Source organism: Neltuma alba, unplaced genomic scaffold (assembly GCF_004799145.2).
Source record: "Neltuma alba isolate B1F8T4 unplaced genomic scaffold, ASM479914v2 tig00004000_pilon, whole genome shotgun sequence".
In the NCBI taxonomy this organism is placed as follows: Eukaryota; Viridiplantae; Streptophyta; class Magnoliopsida; order Fabales; family Fabaceae; genus Neltuma; species Neltuma alba.
In genome coordinates this window covers 53,943-72,764 of record NW_021633516.1, presented here as the reverse complement: position 1 = coordinate 72,764, position 18,822 = coordinate 53,943, and the positions used below count along the sequence as shown (strand labels likewise).

The 18,822-nt window shown below is 35.0% G+C and overlaps 2 protein-coding genes across 3 annotated transcripts; one reads left to right on the top strand and one right to left on the bottom strand.

Annotated features, from left to right (window-relative positions):
* Positions 1–1,180: 1,180 nt before the first annotated feature.
* Positions 1,181–5,089, bottom strand: LOC114743367 (probable anion transporter 3, chloroplastic). Its single transcript, XM_028931574.1, has 8 exons — positions 4,631–5,089; positions 3,561–3,787; positions 2,860–3,211; positions 2,714–2,758; positions 2,456–2,602; positions 2,070–2,207; positions 1,500–1,533; positions 1,181–1,350 (listed from the first exon to the last, which is right to left on the bottom strand). The coding sequence occupies exons 1-8, from the start codon at positions 5,051–5,053 to the stop codon at positions 1,181–1,183; spliced, it is 1,536 nt and encodes a 511-aa protein (XP_028787407.1). The 5' UTR covers positions 5,054–5,089.
* A 2,215-nt stretch (positions 5,090–7,304) lies between these two features.
* Positions 7,305–17,737, top strand: LOC114743361 (mitogen-activated protein kinase-binding protein 1). 2 transcript variants are annotated; one of them, XM_028931567.1, is made up of 20 exons: positions 7,305–7,411; positions 7,765–7,983; positions 8,561–8,669; positions 8,754–9,128; positions 9,232–9,287; positions 9,565–9,811; positions 9,896–9,951; positions 10,091–10,340; positions 10,453–10,616; positions 10,760–10,896; positions 10,973–11,074; positions 11,936–12,074; positions 12,275–12,361; positions 12,435–12,596; positions 13,853–14,209; positions 14,839–14,942; positions 15,015–15,133; positions 16,210–16,502; positions 16,784–16,996; positions 17,235–17,737. In XM_028931567.1, the coding sequence occupies exons 1-20, from the start codon at positions 7,367–7,369 to the stop codon at positions 17,619–17,621; spliced, it is 3,621 nt and encodes a 1,206-aa protein (XP_028787400.1). In that variant the 5' UTR covers positions 7,305–7,366; the 3' UTR covers positions 17,622–17,737. The 2 variants fall into 2 exon arrangements, with proteins under 2 accessions (XP_028787400.1, XP_028787401.1); XM_028931568.1 differs by lacking the exon at positions 7,305–7,411 and adding an exon at positions 7,430–7,659.
* Positions 17,738–18,822: the final 1,085 nt, after the last annotated feature.

The window sequence follows — 18,822 nt, the reverse complement described above, 5'->3', positions numbered from 1 at the left end:
TCAAATAAATTCCTATACAAATGTCGAATATGTGGCCTGCAGTCACGCATACACCAACAAAACAAAAGTAATATCTTCTTTCTCAACAATATTTAAAATGAATGCATAAATTGTCCTTTTCTTTTGTTGAGCTGGAATTCGAATGCTCGTCGTCCGGTTTTTACCTCTTTGCTGTCTAGTAAAAACACAAGCCGAAGAATGATAGTATATCATTTTTAAAAAGAAAAAAAAAACTTAAGTAAAGATTATGTCAAGTTTTCAAGTCATAAATTTTCATGTCTTTTTTTATTTCATATGAATTTATAATTAAATACTAATATTTTAAAAATAAAACATGTGGCCATATATTATTAAAAAAACTGGACATAATTGATGTAAGTATTGTAAAAATTATCTTTTATTTTTTGCAGATTTAGTGTTAAATATAGTAATTTAAAAAACCACGTAAATATATAGCTATTTGGAGACATACCTAAAATTAAATGCTAGTTATAATTTTAAAAAATATTATTATGTAAATATATAGTTTATTTTAAAAAAATTACAATATTAGTAAATAGTGCAAGAGTAATTTGATATATTGAATTTAAGATGAACATCTTTTGGATCCACAAAAATTAAAAAAAAAAAAATAGTATGTATATACCGAAGAAGTTCCAAGTGAAATTTAACCCATGATCTTCTAGTTTTTATGCCACTAAGCTATTAGCTATTAGGTCATGAAATTATTATGTTTTCTAGTAATGGTATTGAGTTGCTTCAGTGTGCACCAGATGTCCCGTTGAGTATATGAAGGGTGAGGTCTATGCAATTGATAACTAAATAATTCGAACAGAAACATATATCACATAGAAATTTACTTTGGGGCAAAAAATCTCAGTCTTGGTGGGATTTGCATTGGCCAAAAGAATGACACGTCCACCTTTTAAGTAAATAAGAATGTGTGCCCGCTCTCAGATGCCAAGGTTACAGACGAATCTTCGTACACTTTAATTCTTTAAAAAACAAACCAAAAAAAAAACTGAAAATTACTAAATCTCACATGAAATTTGGTAACAACAATTTATTTAGTATTGGCAATACTGAATTTATAAATGATAATAAATTTTTGTTGACACTCCTTATTTAGTATTTAATAATTTTCAGTTTTTTTTTATCATTTTTTTCTTACTTTTTTACGTCAAAAAACTCGTTCGCCTGTGGCAAATAGGTTCCAAAAGATGGTGCTCACAAAATAGAGAGCAGCTGTTACGGTTAAGAATGCTTGAAAAGATCCCAACCATTCAACAAAATAACCAGTCCCAATTGTGCTTATGATAGCTGCTAGAGTTCCAGCCGAGTTTGATATTCCTGCAGTGAGATATTGAAAACACGAGGAAACATATTCTCATAACATATTTTTTTTACGTAAGATATTGATAATAAATGAACATCTAAAGAAAGATTGTTGGGAGGTGAAAAAACCAGAAAGGAAAATCATAACATTTTGCTTGACTTACCGTGTAGGAATCCAGCATACTGAGGAGCTATGTCCTGATACGCATAACATACAAGGTGTGAGTTTTTAGGACTCCTATATGTCAACCGAAAGTTCATTTGAAAGAATCTTCATACATCAAACCAATAAACCAAACGAATCAAAAGTAGATATCTAAATATTCTTCGGCAGACAGAATCCAAAAGATAAGTAGGTCAAGTCAGTCACAAAAAAAGCATATCAATACGTTTGACGCATTTTTAAGAAGGATCAACCCTTAACGTTTTCATTCATTTCCTCTCTATGCAAATCGAATCTTCTACAGTTACAAAAAGTCATCACTTTCAATACATGTAGAGATAGATAATAGGGGGGATGGATGCAAAGAGAAAGTTAATTCCATACAACAGTTAACTTTCTTTTTGTTTTTCTCTTCAAATATATAGCCATATGATTATGGAAGATCCAATTTGCTTTTTCTGCAAACATTTTTGTAAAACTAAGAATCTCTTTATTTTTAGCTATTCATGTTGGCTTGGTTTAGCTATCTTTGAATGATAAATTCTTCCCAAGAATCAATGTTTGAACTTACTTGAATATTCAGCATAAAGCCCGCCTGACTGAAAGAACTCAAGCTCAAAGCTGCAGTTATGAGAACAGCAGCAGTTGCTGGTGTATTGGCATAGTTCAAGCAGAGCAAGGATAAAGCAGGTCCAATGAATCCAATGGACTGTAATTTACAAGTATGGAAAAGATCAGCACACAATATCCCTCAAAATGATTTCTGTGTGCTTCCATGTTCTCTAATTGCTTTAAAATGAAACACTGTCATTTCACATTCCAAGTTGTTTCTTCATGATTTCTCTTGATGGCACATCATTATTTCAGGGTCATTTCAGAAAAACTAAAATGATTATTGCAGTTTCCATGTAAAACCTACATTTTAAGTCCTTTAGCGTGAAGCTGCTAAAGAATTACCTGCATGAACTTTCGGACAAATGTTAGAGGGTACCCTTCCTTGATTAAGGAGTCTGATGTTGCACCAGCTATATAACCTGAAATCGCCATTGTTGCCCATGGAACCGCACTAAACCAGGCTGCCTGCTTCAAGTTTACATGATATACCTATATGTAGAAACAGATTAACCACGTATCTTTAGTAAGTGATGCTGAATACATTTGAAAATTAAATAAAATAAAAAAGAGCTAATGACAAAAGATTGAGGAGATAATTACGCTTTTGAAATAAACTGGCATCCATGAGAGGAGAACAAAGTATCCCTGCAAGTAACCTGGCCAACATTAGTAATGCCAAACTATAATGGATTCATGAGAACGCATAATTATTTTCGTTTACCTTAAGGAAAAGAAATAGAACTCACCCAGTTGTTCGTTGCATTGGCAAAAATGATAGCCCAAGATGGTGATTTAGATAGCAAAAGGCGCAAGGGAGGGAAGTTGGTTGTTTGTTTGGAAGAATAAGTGGTTTGTCCAGCTTGAATTAGTCTTAGCTCTGATCTACTGATGAAATGACTGTCTTGAGGATCATTAGAGACTTGGTATGCCCATGTTAACACCCAGAGAAAGCCAATAGATGAGAACAAAAGAAAAGGACCAGAAATCCCAATGGACGATAACATAATTGGAGTGAGCAACAAGCCCATGACATTTCCAAGATGAAATCCAGCCATTGAAATGCCCACTGCACTTGCCCTTTCATGACTTGGAAACCACCTATTCACATTTGAAGATTAAGTCATCTTTCAATTTGTAAGAAAGCTGAGGCTTGAAAAACAAGTGCACAAACACTCTTATATAAAGCGCAGCCCCATGCAAAAGGCTCCCATCAGGTGGGGTCTGGAAAGGGATAAATGTACGCAGCCTTATCTCTGCAAGCAGAGAGGCTGTTTTCAAGATTTGAACCTATGACCTCCAGGTCTCTTACCGTTATTCCAAAGCTCACCTTCACAAACACTCTTCTTATTTATCATAGAGAAATTATAACCAAAATTTGTGTGATGAAGCAATGTGTGGTTTTCAAGTCACAGTAGAATGAGGAAGAAGAGGATGAAGGAGGCATCACCTTGATAAGAGAGTGGTCATGGAGGGAAGAGCCACTCCTTCAGCGAGTCCAAAGAAAGCTCGAGCCATTAACAAGGCGAACGTAGAGCGGTTGGCAGCCCAAGGAGTAATGAGAGTGGCCAAAGACCACAAAACCACTCCCCAACCCATCACTTTCTTTCCTCCATATCTGTCTACCAAAGCTCCTCCAATCACTGACGACAATATGTATCCCCACAGGAATGATGACTGATACATTCATTTGTTTTTTGGGGTTTCAGTGTTAGCCACTAATTAAGCTCAATATTGCTTTGTTAAAATGACGAAGTTATTTCTAAGGAACGCAGCAACAATGGAGCATGGAGGAAATATTACTTTGCATTTTAGTTCAAGTTAGGTGCCTTAATCAGAGACACTAAAGAAAAAGACACATTTTTTGGGTACTTGATGAAGCATGTGTGGGATATAGAAAGAAACTAAAATTAAAATTATTTTCATCTTTAATTTTTTAGAGATTATAAAATATTAACAATTATTGCGGAAATAAAACGTAGCTTGAAGTTAAGGCGGTTTTGCCGCAAAGTCATTCCACGTGTTATGATCTTTGTCAAGAGATCTGACTTTTATTCTTTTGACCAAGAGAAAAGACCTGATATTGAGACCTTTGTCTTGGGAAATGTTTATAAATAATAACGCTGTAGTTAATATATTTATTTATTTATTTTACTAAAGTTGTTCTTATAATAACTATAATTTTAACTAAGACACTTTATTAGTAAAGATATTTTTAAAAAAACAGTTTATATTTATTATAAATAATTAATTTAACTAGTTTTTTTAATCTATTTAAATTGGTTAACTAATATTTATATTAAAGATAGGAGGAGAAAGTAATGTGAATCTCGGTCATCTTGTAAAGTTATACTACCCCACAGATTTTAATCTTTTTGATTACTTTTTGTTGAGATTTGTCCATAACTTCATAACCCCAGCACGTTTATTCTTGATGAGCAAAAACCAAACAGAAGAAATCAAAACAAGACGCACAGAAAAGAAAAGTACAGAGAGAGAGAGGTCACAATAGCTTCATACTTGAACGACGCCAAGGAAAGAACTGGACCATCCATGTTTGGCAGCGAGTGGTACGACGGCCACAGACATGACGACCCTGTCTGCATTGCACAGACACATTACGCACGCCACCAAACACGCCACTTTGTACCTCTCCGGCATCGTCCGCACTCCTCCTCCTTCTCTTCTCACCATTCCTCCTTCTATCCCCTCCGCCGTGCACCTCGCCGGCGCTGCCCATTTCGTCCTTGCCGTACCCTCACCACGCCCTGTCCCTGCTCCTCTGTTTCTCCTGATATATCTTACGGAGAAGGGCTTTCCCGAGACTCTAGATGTGAATCGTAACTGAGTATTTCGGAAATTGGTTAAATCAGAACGGGGAGTGAGGGGAGAAGAAGACGGTGAGGAATGTGATAGGAACTGTGCGGAGGTTGTAGCCGCCATGAAAGAGGAAGGAGAGGACTTCAGAGGCAGAGAGACATGGATTTGAAAATGGAGATATGGAGAATGTTGACGAGGTATGTTTTGTGATGGAAGCATTGGGAAATCACCGCGTATCTTAGTTGGTGGGTAAGCTTTTGATTGGATGATCCCTGCCCACTAATGCAGATTTGAACTGCCAAGAAAAGAAAGCAACAGAAAGTTGTTGTTCTGGGTTGGTGAGAAAACGAAGGGCGCGATCGATTTGTAATTAGCGAATGAGAAATTCCCTTTTAGTCAAAAAAAAAAAAAAAAAACTCCGTAAAAAGTCAAGGCTATTTTTGTTTTGACTTGGTGAGATTACTTCTTCTTTTTAAAAAAAAAAAAATTTATCGTCTGGTTAAATTTCAGTCTTATCAGACTCAGACTTAAGTAGATTAATTTTTCTAATACTCGTATAATATTTTTTTTTCATCGCCATGTTTAAGCACACAGATTTGTTTACTTAATCCAACTGCCATTACCATACTTTACTTATATTGAAAGAAAATGGGAAAATATGATTTTAAGTTAGTAGGTTACAAACCCCGAATAAAATAGGAGTGTTGTGTGGCTAATACAAAACTCTCTCAAGGTTTTTATAAAGAAAAATTGTAAAAAAAAGACTTTTAAAATAAAAAAATTGTAAATAAAGACTTATTACAATATTAGTATAGGTTTTGATAATAATTAATGAGCAAATGACAACAATTGTTGTGAATAGCTTCCTGTATGCAATTTTTTTAATTTTAAGGATCTTTTTTATGATTTTTCCTTTTTGTAATGTAGATCAATAAAGAAAATACTCCTCCGATTCTTAATATAAGACCTATTTAACTAATTTGATTAGATTAAGAAAGTTAGATAAGTTAGTTAATTATAAAAAATATGACATATTTTTCCTAAAACACTATAATTATCTTTCTTAATATCTTCCCTCCCTCACTTACTTGATTATCGTTAATAGAGTATCTATAGAGATAATTTAGAAAAAATTAGTAAATATAAGAAATAGACCTTATATGCAGGACTAAAATTAACTTAACAATTAGATCATATATTAAGAATTGAAAAAGTATGTTAATAGTATTCCACTGTCCAAAATTAATACATTGTGTGGCTTGAGTATGGTGAAAAATGAGCAAAAGATGCTCCTTCCACATAATGTTAAATAAGGAAGGGCTACCAACTAATAAAACAAGATTATGTTCCCCTTATCTTTTTCTTTTAAAATTATCCATTGATTGATTTTGATATTTTTATTGGACCAAAAAGCAAGTGCTATTAATAATGAATCAAGTTAGGAATGCTGATGATAATAAAATTATAAGAGATTAGCACGTAATTAAAAAAAATCTCCATTTAAAGTATCAAGTTGCAGGTATATTTTTACTATTATTTAATGAGAAGCTTTATTTATTTATAAAAGATTGAGAAAAATGAGTGGCAACAACCCCTGGAATTTGGAGGACGTGCCCATTAAGCAGTTAGACCACTATTTGCTTTTTTAATAAATAGTTAGATCATTATTTTTTGTGAAGTCTTCAACAACCCAATCCGGATTTTCTCATCTTCTCAACAAGATCCGAATAATGAATCTAAACAAATTAAAATACTGAATCTTAAATATTTTTAAGAAATATTTATGTTCTGGTCAAAAAATAAGAAATATTTATGATAATATTGATAGTAGTTATATCAAATCAAATATCAATATGTTGAAAATTTTTATGTTCATTGCTATACAAAAAACAAAAGAAAATTTGTATGTGCATATTTCGAGGGCTTATAAAAATCAAGGCAAGTTCTACTATTTGAAGAGAAATTATAAAGAAATAGACAAAAACAAAGTCAACACAATAATAAATTAAATAATAAATCAAAAATAAAATTATATATTTATATAAAAAAAATTTCTCAATACCTTACAGATAATATTAAAAAATATTTTCTTTCTCTGTAATAGGATTATCAGAAAATTACTTCTAAAATTATGATTTGATTTTTATTTTTCATCCAAATCCCCTCTTAATCCTTGGCCAAAAAAAACATTTTAAAAAAAGAAACAAAACGACCTGGCAATTTGGATCTACTGTGCTTCTCCGCACTGCGTTTTATCATAACGGCCGTTTGAAGTTTGAACTGGTAATCCTATCATTTGCATTTGCATTTGCACAAATTCCCGCTTCTCTCTCAACGCACTCCAGCATCAGTGACAAAGATGAAATTTTGAAGTTGGGATCATCTCGAAGGTTCAACCCATTTCTTAAGTAGGGCTTCCTTTGTCCCGTGATCAGAATGAAACCAGCTCGCAAGATCAAGAGAGATGATAATTCATCAAAGGTGAGGTTTCCAGCGAAAAATGTGCATTGCGTTTCAAACCTACTACTGTTTGATTTCTCCGAAATACGAGATAGGCAAAAAGAGTACTTGTACATTTGTATAGGGAATGAGCTGCAATTTCTGAGAAAGACGAGCTTGGCAAAAGGAGTAGTTGTACATTTGTATAGGGAATGAGCTGCAATTTCTGAGAAAGACGAGCTTGGCAAAAAGAGTACTTGTATATTTATATAGGGAATGAGTCGCAATAAGTAATGATATTCCTTTTCAGCTATTTTTTCCTTCTGTCAGATTATGCCTAGCTTAACGTCAAAATGGATGCTCTTTTTTACATTCTTTATGTTTGAGTTTTGCAGCTGGTTTTGGAGGAGATTATTGGATTGACGAGCAAGGATAGCAATGGACTGGCTTCCAATGTCTCGACATCCACAATTGCCTATCTGGCGGGTTCCGTGGTGGTTGTTTATGATGTCAACTTGGGTACTCAGTCGCCCCTCATGCTGTCTCATCGACCACCAAAGCGTTTGAGCTGTGTAGCTTTATCACAAGACGGGCACTTTGTTGCAGCTGGAGAGGTATTAATCGATTTTTAAATTTTAATCTGTTTTTAAATTTAAATATTATCATCATAAGAAGTCCTAGACTCTAGACCCCACAAGTAAAATAACCCCATCCTGTTGCGAGTTATGGCGCATGGAAGGTGTGCCTTAAAAAATTAGATATAATTATTATTTATAATTTCTGGGTGGACGTCGACTGTTCTCTGATTAGTGATGTTTTATTCAGACTCAGACCAATCGAAACCTTAATGAACAAGAGGAATCATTGAAGCAATCTTCAGGCACTTATATTTTCCATCCTCACTGATTTCGTCACACAGTTTTTTCTCAAGGATGGATATACCGTGTATTGCACTTACACTCGAACAGGCATGTCCATTATACAAGTTGTGTAATGGGAAACCTCTTAACAATTTAAACACTGGGCAATATTATACAAGTTACAAATACCCTCTCCAGGTTTTATTGTTGAATTTGCTTGTGACAAAACCTTTCCTTTTCCATGTTAATGGTAAGGCTAAATTTTCTGACTAACACGCGGTGACTTCATCAGTGACACTTTGATCTGACAACAATTTAACTGGCTTTTCAGGCAGGGCGCCACTCCTCCGTTATAGTATGGAATTCTGTTAATCTATCCTTTATCTCTGAATTAAAAGGTCATCTACATGGAGTTGCTTGCATCTCTTTCTCACCCAATGGTTAGTTACAATTTAGCGATTTCTACATTCTCCTTCTTGATTTATATTTATTTTTTCTTACTTATTCTATAATATCTTTCCTAGGTAAACATCTGGTATCCGTTGGGGTTTATATATACCTATGGGACTTCCGAAGTGGTGAGCTGGTTACAAAGCTTCAAGCAACTTCATCTTGTTCTAGTATCAAAAGTGTTGGCTTTTCTATGGATGCAAAACTTATTATAACTGCTGGGACAAGGCACTTGAAATTCTGGGTACTTGAGTCATCTAGAAGAAGTCAAATGAATGGAGGGAGGGGCAGGACAACATCACTGGCAATACATGGAAAGCCCGCCAACCTTGCTATTCAGAGAGGAAGCTCATTTATATCCATTGCTTCTTCTGTATGGAGTAATATCAGTGACAATAATTTCAAACAAGTGGGTGACAGTTTTCCCATATATGCATTGACTGATGCAGGTTTGATTTGGTTCAGAACTACTCAAAAGCTTATAGGTTTTGTACTTTGGACTTTTAGAAATTATTATATCTTGCGTAAGATCGAACGATTCTCTCTGTACAGGAATTTTGCACCTTATAGATTCTGGGGTGACCGTCAAAAAGTCAGTGGATTTAAAGGTATTTCAACTATTATCATTTTCATAAAATTAAGCATGTTTTATTGTGTCTTTCCAATGTGGAAATTTTGGGAGATGAAATGTTAAGTTGCTTCTTTGATTTGGGTGGACTTTAAAAATAGATTACCGTGGTGAAGTTGTCATCCCTAGCAGCTGAATATCCAAATTGTTCCTGTCATTGTCAATTGTGCTAGATTAAAATTGTTATAGGTTATTATGGGAACACTGCTGGTGATTTTTTCTTCGTTCTCTCTTACAAAGTCTGCTATGTATTACAGGTTAAAAAAGCTTTTGCATTATCATTATCGAGGAAGCTAATTGCTTGTGCGTGCAATAATGGAATAGTACAATTGTTTTCCCCCGAATCTCTAGAATACACCGGAAGCATATTATATTCACAGGCAAAAAGGTTTCATGATGAAAAAAATATAGTTGGCCATGCTGAAGTTCCTGAACAGGACTTTCACCAGTTGCCTCCCCTGCCGGACGCAGTAGCATGTCAGTTTTCAGCCTTAGAAAAGCTTGGTGAGCGTTCAAAATTAACCTAGTTTTGATGATCGCGCATGTCATAACGTTGTGCCTTAAAATATTCTCCATATTTCACCACAGTGGTTATTTACGGGGATCATAGTCTATGCATTTGGAGCATCCATGATGTGAATCAGGTAACTGGTTTTTGTGCTACTTATATCATTGTAACTTCATATGTTTGATAATTTTTGGCACAGAGCTCCTAAAGGCCCTCCCCCAAAAAAACAGAGAGAAACAGTGATTGATGCAACAAAATGTTTCCCTATTTTCCAGGCTGCAAGGTGTTGTGTGCTAGTTTCACATTCCTCGTGTATATGGGATGTCAAAAATCTATGTTGTGAAAACATCCATGATCCATCTCTTGCATGCATTGCTAGAGGTTGTTCAGGTGGAATTTCATTTGCAACATGCTCTACTGATGGTACGATAAGGCTATGGGATCTTGCTTTGCGATCTGATTTACCAAAAGATGCTGCAGAGCATTGCTCTGTAAAGGCTGAGCTAATGAGTTCTTCAAGTTTAGGTAATGTGGCCAATTCGGTGATCTTCTGTTCAGGCTCTCACAATCAAGACTACCTGCAATATATTTTTAAACTTTTGTATTCGTGTTGCATGTTTCCTGCTTCTTGTTGCAGTAACTACTGGGACTTTCGAACGTGAAGCAGTTGAAGCAGATGTTGGCAAGCAAGGGTTCCGGTCTCTTGCCACTAGTTCAGATGGAAAGTATCTGGCTGCTGGTGATTGCAAAGGAAACCTTCATATATACAACCTTGAAACATCAGATTACACATGCATTCAGGTGAACTGAGGTGCCTAAGTGTTTTTATAAGACTACTGAGCTGTAAAATGCTATATGAGGACATGCCGTCTCCTCCCCCCTCCACTCCTGTTAATGGTCATTTATGCAATCTTTTAAAGAGTAAAGATTGGCTGTTCTTTCAGAGTGCTCATGGTGCAGAGATCCTCACGCTGAGCTTCACTTTATGCGGCCAAGACACATGTAAAGAAATCGCCAACAATAGTTATTATCTTGCTTCAGGTGGTAGAGATTGTATAATTAATCTCTACGATGTAGGAAGGTATGTCTTGTAAATGTTTTACTTAGCTAAGAGGTTGATGATCATTCAATGACTGCCTGTATTTTGCATGCGGCAGAAATTTCAATCTCATTGACAGTATTGATGATCATTCGGCGGCAGTGACCTCAATAAAGATTACAAGCAACAACTGCAAGATCCTCAGTTGTAGTGCTGATAGGTATGCTGGCACAGGTTTGTGCTTTTGTTGGGGCAAAATACAAGTTTCTCTTCAAAGAGATTATGATATAATTTGTCTTCACATAAATTGTAACAACTTTGAAAAGGAAGTAAAAAGACTAAAATGGGCTGTGTAAGTTTTAGAAATTTTGATGTTGAACATTCTGAGGCTGACGATGTTCAGCAAAAGAATGGGTTTGAACATTACCAAGCCGCTGCTGTGATTATATTTAGAAAATACATCCTAACAAATATCAACAGAATACACCATTGTATTCAACATTTGATGCAACCTTTGCATGGGTATGAATTGTGGAACTTACAAGACTACCAAAGAATTTTTATTTTGCTTTTCTTTAGATCATCTGTTTAGCAGATGAATCATATCAAAATGTAATAAGGGGCTTGTTATGTGGTCAATTTGACTAAGAGATTTTATGCTTTATTTGTGTGGCCCATCTACCTTACAATAGTCCGATGCACTCAGCTTTTAGTATCAGTTTCACAGATCAAGATCATATATTTATGAACATCAGGGTTATAATTTTTGTTAAATCCTATCAAACAGTTTCGTCCCTTTAAGTTTCTCACAATGGATTTGAAAAAAATCATTCGGTTTATATTTCTAATTTATTAGTTTAGGGAAAAAATGAACAATAAATGTGAGTCCGATTCATCATATTTGTTTTTCACCCTGAATTTCGATAGAATCAAGAGCATATTATTTTTCTTTCCTAGATAAATCTGTGACTAGTGGTGTTGTAGAATGTTGTTACAAGAAGAAGTCGGCCCAACCTTTTTCATCTTTTGATACTGAATGTTTCCCTTTATATTAACTTAACCCTTTGTTTCATACTTTTAGTTCGCTGGTGCTTCGTGACATTAGGATAGCAGATGCTGATTATAAAATTCTGCAGCAACATAGTTTAAAGGCTTCGCATGGAACTGTTTATGACATGGATGTAGATCAAAGATTGGGGATTGTAATCACAGTTGGGCAGGTAATATAGGTAATGGTTAACAAAAGTTATTATTCGTGCTCAGCAGTGACTTAAAAGACTATCCAAAAAACACAATATTCAGCCCACCTAATTCTATATGAGCACACTTTCCTGTTTGTTTCCTTTTTTGAAAAAAGATATTGATCGTAATTCCAGAATGCTTCTGCTTGAAGGTACTGATTTTCTTTTCCTAATCATAGGATAAGAAGATAAACACATTTGACATTACTGATCGAAAGCTAATTAGGTCGTACAAGCAAGATAAAAATTGTGGAGACCCTATAAAGGTGAGTTACATGGTCAAGAAAAGATTACAAAATGTTAAAATGCTGTTTTGCTGGGAAGTAATTATGTTTGCAGGTTACAATGGATCCAAGCGGCACTTATGTGGTCTGCTCATTCTCTAACAAGTCCATCTGCATATATGACTTATTCACGGGACAAATGGTTGCAAGTGCCATGGGACATGCTGAAGTTGTAACTGGCATCATCTTCTTGCCCGATTGCAAGCATATAGTTTCTGTGAGTTTCCCTCGTGCTGGACCTTCGGTTTTTTATAGACCTGTTTTCAAAAACTATATGCAATTTCTAAGAGGTGCCCCTGTTTTTAATTTTCTAAAAGAAATTAACTATGTTTACGTTTAAAGATCGTAACATTAAAGCATCACAATGCGAAACAAAACATGTACTTGCAGACTTCAAGTCTCATGAATCCATAGTAGATATTAACAGAGAGGAGAGATAAAAAGGTGTGCTTCGGGACTTCAATGGTTGAGTTTAATCACTTACCAAAGCATGATGTTGGAGAAGGAAAGACAAAGATGTACTCGGAGACTTCTTGACATCACTTCCAAGATGATTAATATTTCATCCTTAACGGATTTTCCGAAAAAAGGCATCCTTAAAATTAACGTAGTATGACTTTTGAGTGCAATTAGGATTCCCCAAGTACCACGATTCTAGTCTTATTATGTAAAGTAACCTTTTAATTTGTTTAATCTGTTATTAAATTAACAGTCTTACCATATTTTATTTCCAGCGTAGGAATGTGACGGAAACAGTCTCAGATTTATGTTATTCAATCACAAAACACCCAGAGAGTATAGGTATAATGAAGGGAAACTACTACAAGCAAAGAGGAATATCCACAGCTCTCCCAACAGTCTGGCAAAACCTTCTTTACCCCTCTCCCTCTGACCAACCCACTTTTACAGTTTACACCTTCCATACTCTCTTTACAATTTCCTCTAACGGTCATGCAGAAAATACCTCAATTACCCTTTACTAAATCCTTGGGCTTCTTCCGAACCCAAGTCAATGGATGCCCACGTCCATCACAATGTCAAGATCTAGGAAAAGTTCATATCACAGAGTACATATCAAAGACAGCATTTCAATACGTTTCTTGAATCTTAAAATTAATACTCTTTTTAATGTGTCGTTGAAAGGACAAACCTCACAGGCACAATTTTTAGGCAGTACTTTTTGACATTGTTTGGGCATTCATGGCTTTGTATGTGAAGTAGGGCTTTGCTTTTGACATGTGTCTGCATGTATGAACTAGAGTGAAAACACTGCATAAAATGTTCACAGGTCATGAAGTTCAGAAACTTGAACGTGCATATTTAAGACCAGATGAATAAATATAAGACGACATACTAATGGAAGTCACTTTTATAGTGTTTGACTCTAAATAGCTTTTCTTGTCGCCGTGATAGAAAAAGAAGGTTGTCAATATCTTCTTGTAACCACCTACACTTTTTTATTGATGTGTTCAGGTAGATGGTGATGGTTGTGTTTTCCTGTGGAAATTGCCTGCTTCTTTGTCTTCTAAAATACTTAAGAATATAACGGGGAAAAGTAATCCATTGTCTCCAAGAAGCTTAGCTCAGCCAGCTACTTTTCGCCATCTACCACCCTATGAAGAGCAGTTTCAGCAATCTAAAATCAATCCGGAGGATGTCTGGTCATTGGGGAACAACAACCAAAGTAGCGGGAGAATGCCTTATCCAGGAAGCAGTGGTAGGGAGGCTAAAGCTTTTAAATTTAGTGTTTCAAGACTTCCAAAATGGGCACAAACCAAAGTGACCAGCTCCAATATTGTCTGCGGGAGTGTAAACAATACTTTATCAGAGGTATGTGTGTTCTATATTCTTGCTGGACCCTTTTAGAATCCCCATCATGTTTCTTCAATGATAAAAATATAACCACAGTGAAAATTTAATCTTTGAAGTTTGAGAGTTAAAAAACAGTACTAGAAAATAAAACAGATATCAAGAAATGGAAATACATAAAGTAAATATCTAATGTTGCATTACCATATTTTGTTGAATTCCTTGTATTTAAAATTATTTGTTTGTATAATCCTAATATTTTTAAAAATTGCAATTGAGCTTGTGCTGTGTGTGTGTGTGTGTGTTTTTTGTTTGGGGGGGGGGGGGGGTTCTCAAAAATGAGGGAGGAGGCTATGAGATGGTTTTGACCGTGGTCATGTTATTCCCAAAAAAAAAAAAAAAAAAGAGGGAAGAGGTAATTGTCAAATTCTCATGTTTTGGTGGAATGGCAAGTTTTTTGAAATTTACTTGATTAAATTATCTAAGTAATTTAAAAATTGATCCTATCCAAATTTAAATAAGGAATTTTCTGATTACATAATTTAAATTCATGCCAAAACACTTCCCTTTCTTAGATTACTCCAACACACACTAAGAGAATTGTGTAAAATTAGCACGCGAATGCTTATGGTTTCATTGGTGATGATCAGGCCTATTCCCTATCCCCAGAAGTCATTATGCCAGTTGGTCATGCTTCTTCGTCACCACAGTATACAAAAACTCAATGTCTTTCAAGGCCTGAAGGAACTTTCAGGTAAGCATTGGGTCTCAGTCATTAACTTCTGATGGCATGAATACTTGGCTCATGGATTCACTATAATTTCAGCAACTTTGCTTTGGACAACCGTTGGCTCTCTGTTTATACTGTTTGCATGGATGCTTTGTCCTCCCCAGAGATGCAAAGTTTAATGGATACAAAGATGTCAGAGTTTTCCTCAAGTTTAAGTAAGGCCAACCTTTATGCTTACATTATTTATCTCCCAGTCTTCATCCTTGTTGAGGAAAGGAAAGAAGACCAACCTTGTTAATTAAGCGTCTCACAAATTTAATTTGAAGAATGTGTTGTTGACGACAAAATATAGAGTTTCTATTGCAAATCTTAAGACTATAATCACTTGTGTGTGGCGTTTGGACGCACTTGGTGGAGACGGCATTGCATGCAGAGTGTTTAATGAATTGCTGTCTGATTTTATAGGTGCTTCTGATGGTAAGTTAGGTTTTCTTTTCTTTTAAGTTAGGGTTTATTTCAGATTAGGTTTAATTAGTTATTATTGTATTAAGGGCTCTATAAATAGCCCTTGATTATTTCCATTTTTAGACCTTTTGCTGAATTATTACTGAGACTGAATTTTTGCCGTCGGCTCTCTCCCCCATCTCTATTTCTCCCACATTTCTTCTTCCCCTTTCTCTCACTTGTTCTCCATCAACTTTTTCGTTTCCAGTATGCTGCCATTATGGCTATGGGTGTCTTACGTAAATATATGTTAAAAGCATTGTTCCATGTGAAATTTCTTCTATTTGATCTGTTTATCTTAATTTTAGTGTTGACATCTCCTGGATGAAATTCTTGCTCAATGACACCAGCGTTTTGTTTGTCACAACTAATAGCTTCGAATAATTAAGACGTTCTCTGTGAAATCCATGTCTCTACGTTCTTCTTATTGTAGATGCTCTTATGTCTACTTTCTGACCAATTTAAATGAACCGGCCATTTCATTGATTATTTGAACGTGAAATAATTATGAAAATCTAGGGTCGAAGCAATCAACTATTTCAAGAAAGGACCTCAATTTTCCTGTAATATTGCTGTTGATACGCGGTGCTAATTAATTTTTATAGTCACTAGCATAATCCGTTACAGTTTTTTTCGTATTTATGATTTTAGCATGCATGGCAGGCTCAGTAAATTCCTGATTTTGGAAGCATGCCAAACTCTGAAGCTAAAAGCAAACGTTTGTGATTTCATGCAACTTACAAGCTTATAAAGCGATGTTTGTTTTACAAATGGTGGCTTGTTGCAGGACAAGATGAGGCTGAGATCGGAAATGATCAAAGCTGTTTTGAGCGCCGTAGCCATATGAAACAAGAAAAGAGGGATCTTTTCTCAGACCAACTTGCAGGTTGCAACAGTAATAATGGATCATGTTGCGAGTATCCAGAACAAATTTCTGGCAGCACAACAGAGCAGTTACATACAGATGAATATGAAAGTGATTCAAAAGCTTCTACTGAGTCTAACTTACACAACATGCATCCCGAAGAAGATAGTGAACTATTCAAGCAACATTTTGGCAGTTTATCAAATGCAAAAAAGGTCAGTCCTTCTGCATGACACTTAAGATTTTTAATAAAATGGTTAGTTATCATTTTCCTGATTTGAGTATTGAAGCACTAAAATGTGAGTTATAACAAATATATGAGTCATCTTTGTACAGGACACTAAGATTGGACGTAAGATTTATAAATAGATGTGGTTGAATTGCTCCCAAATCTCTAGGGAAGCAAGACATCCTCTAACTGATTTAAGCTACTGCAATCTGGAGCTTTGTATTATGGCTATTATCGTATTTTCCTCAAAAGTGTGTTATTGTGCAGATGGAGGCACGAAAATCACTATTACATAGGTACTCTGCAAGATTTGTTGTGCAACATCATGGCCCTGGGGACTGCAAGAGCCTATTTAGCACTCCCGTTAGAAATATAACTGATAAAACCAGTAACTGTGAGGGAGACGCCGCGATTCGTAGTACGTTGGAAAATGCATCCTCTAGGATGATGGAAAATGAAGTAAAAAATTCTTTGGAACAGGTACATCAAGGGGCATAAGACATACACAGCTATCAAATTTGATGAAAATTTCACAGAATATGTGGATTGGAAGTAGATATATTATATATAGCCTATTGAGCATTTTCATAAGTGAATATGCTAATTGCTAGTGTCATTTCTAGTACTGACAATCTGTTTCCATTATATTCCTCAGAAATTGCATCAAGATACTGTAACATATCTATTTACTTCGCTTACATGTTTGCTTTTTCAATAGGACCTCATGAATTCGAGAAAAATTTCAGCAAATTCAGAATGTGCATTAGCTAGATGCACAGTCAAAGAAAATTTGGTTGATGATGATATGAGCAAGGACAGAGATAAAAAAGAAGGTCTTCATAAAAAGAGTAAACCGGAGGAAACCATAATTGCATGCAAGAATGCATTAAATAGATTGGATTCTGCAGCTGAGAGTGCTGTGCAGTTATTTTCAAGATTAGAAATTAGTAGCTGTGGGGATGATATTTTAGAAGGAGCTGGAACTCAGTTACATGATGAAGCAGCTGAGCTTCTTCCATCAATCATTGAGAAAGTTAATGCAGTTGCTAGATTGGTTAGAAGTAGGAAGAGTGGTTTGTTTGATTCAACTTTGCATCAATTGTAAGGAAAATTTTTCTGAAGGCAAATCAGAGAGGATTGCCGAAACACCACAGATACGAGCATTCTTTAATTATATTAAATTCATATTGTCTCTGCTGAGAAGTGCAGGGGCTCTTATTGCTTAAAGACTTTTCCTTAACTAATGTAAATATACTCACATACAATTACGTTAACACTGGGTTTGAGTCATTGACCTCGCCCAGATGTTAAAAATAATGCTATTACTGAGGCAGCTTGTTGTTGACTATTGCTTAAAAACATAGTAATTCTAAATTACTGGAAAGAATAATCTTGAAGAATTGCTCTGTTCATTATATTTTCAGGTCCTCAAGAAAGAAAGAAAGAAAGATAGAAGGACAAACCAAGAACTAATGTTGCTTGTTTTTTTCCCTTGGTTTATGTTCAATTGGTTCAGTCAAACTTCCTTTGCATACTTTGTCTGAAGTGCCAAAAAAGAACCCAAAAAAGAGAAGTGCCAATGGGCATAGTCTGCCTTATGAGCAATAACATGACCCAAAAGTAAAGCGAATTAGCAGCACTGATGGCAGGAAAGGATGGCAAAAGCGTTTGCAACATGAAGAAAGCTCTTCCCATTTCTATCACTTTAGCTTTCATTTCTTTACTTACAAAGTTGAACTGTGTTAGGGAAGACTATAGAGAAAGCAAGAAAGAAAGAAAGAAAGAAGAGAGATAGAGAGGGAGGAAACTTCTCGTGTTTTGCATGTGAAAGGGAGTCCAGGAGAGAGATAAAAATTTACGAAAATCCTTATTAACAAGTAAGAAAAATTAATCTGCATGGATTTACCTTATTTTTAATTAGATCTTTGTAGTTTTTTTTTTATGAAGTTTCTTATAGTTACACTTGATTTTTAATCTAATCCCTATAATTTTTTTTCCTTTTATTATTGGTCACTTAAAATTATAAGGACTCGACTATCTGATTCAAAAGCTAGGTTGTGAATATTTTTAATTTTAAAATTTATCTTGATGTCAACTTTCAAAATCTAACTCATTTAAACTTTTATTTAAAAAATGACAGGTTAATTTGAGCCCAACTCTAAACTTTACACTTGACTGCGAAGTATATTCTCTTGTGTAGATATATTTAGAATTTCTTCGATAGATAGTGCATATCAAAATATTAAAATAATATTCACGTTAGAAAAATAAATTTTATGTTTGTATTGTTGAGAAATAAGAGCTAT

What these genes read in the sequence shown, in the direction of transcription:
- LOC114743367 (XM_028931574.1), bottom strand. Translation starts at nt 5,053, where the DNA reads ATGGCGGCTACAACCTCCGCACAGTTCCTATCACATTCCTCACCGTCT. An exon ending in TTGTCCGAAAGTTCATGCAG is followed by an intron (nt 2,208 to 2,455) that starts GTAATTCTTTAG and finishes TGTAAATTACAG; the next exon opens with TCCATTGGATTCATTGGACC. An exon ending in GCTTTATGCTGAATATTCAA is followed by an intron (nt 1,534 to 2,069) that starts GTAAGTTCAAAC and finishes TATGCGTATCAG; the next exon opens with GACATAGCTCCTCAGTATGC.
- LOC114743361 (XM_028931567.1), top strand. Translation starts at nt 7,367, where the DNA reads ATGAAACCAGCTCGCAAGATCAAGAGAGATGATAATTCATCAAAG. An exon ending in GCATCCATGATGTGAATCAG is followed by an intron (nt 9,952 to 10,090) that starts GTAACTGGTTTT and finishes CCTATTTTCCAG; the next exon opens with GCTGCAAGGTGTTGTGTGCT. An exon ending in GTTTATCAAATGCAAAAAAG is followed by an intron (nt 16,503 to 16,783) that starts GTCAGTCCTTCT and finishes GTTATTGTGCAG; the next exon opens with ATGGAGGCACGAAAATCACT.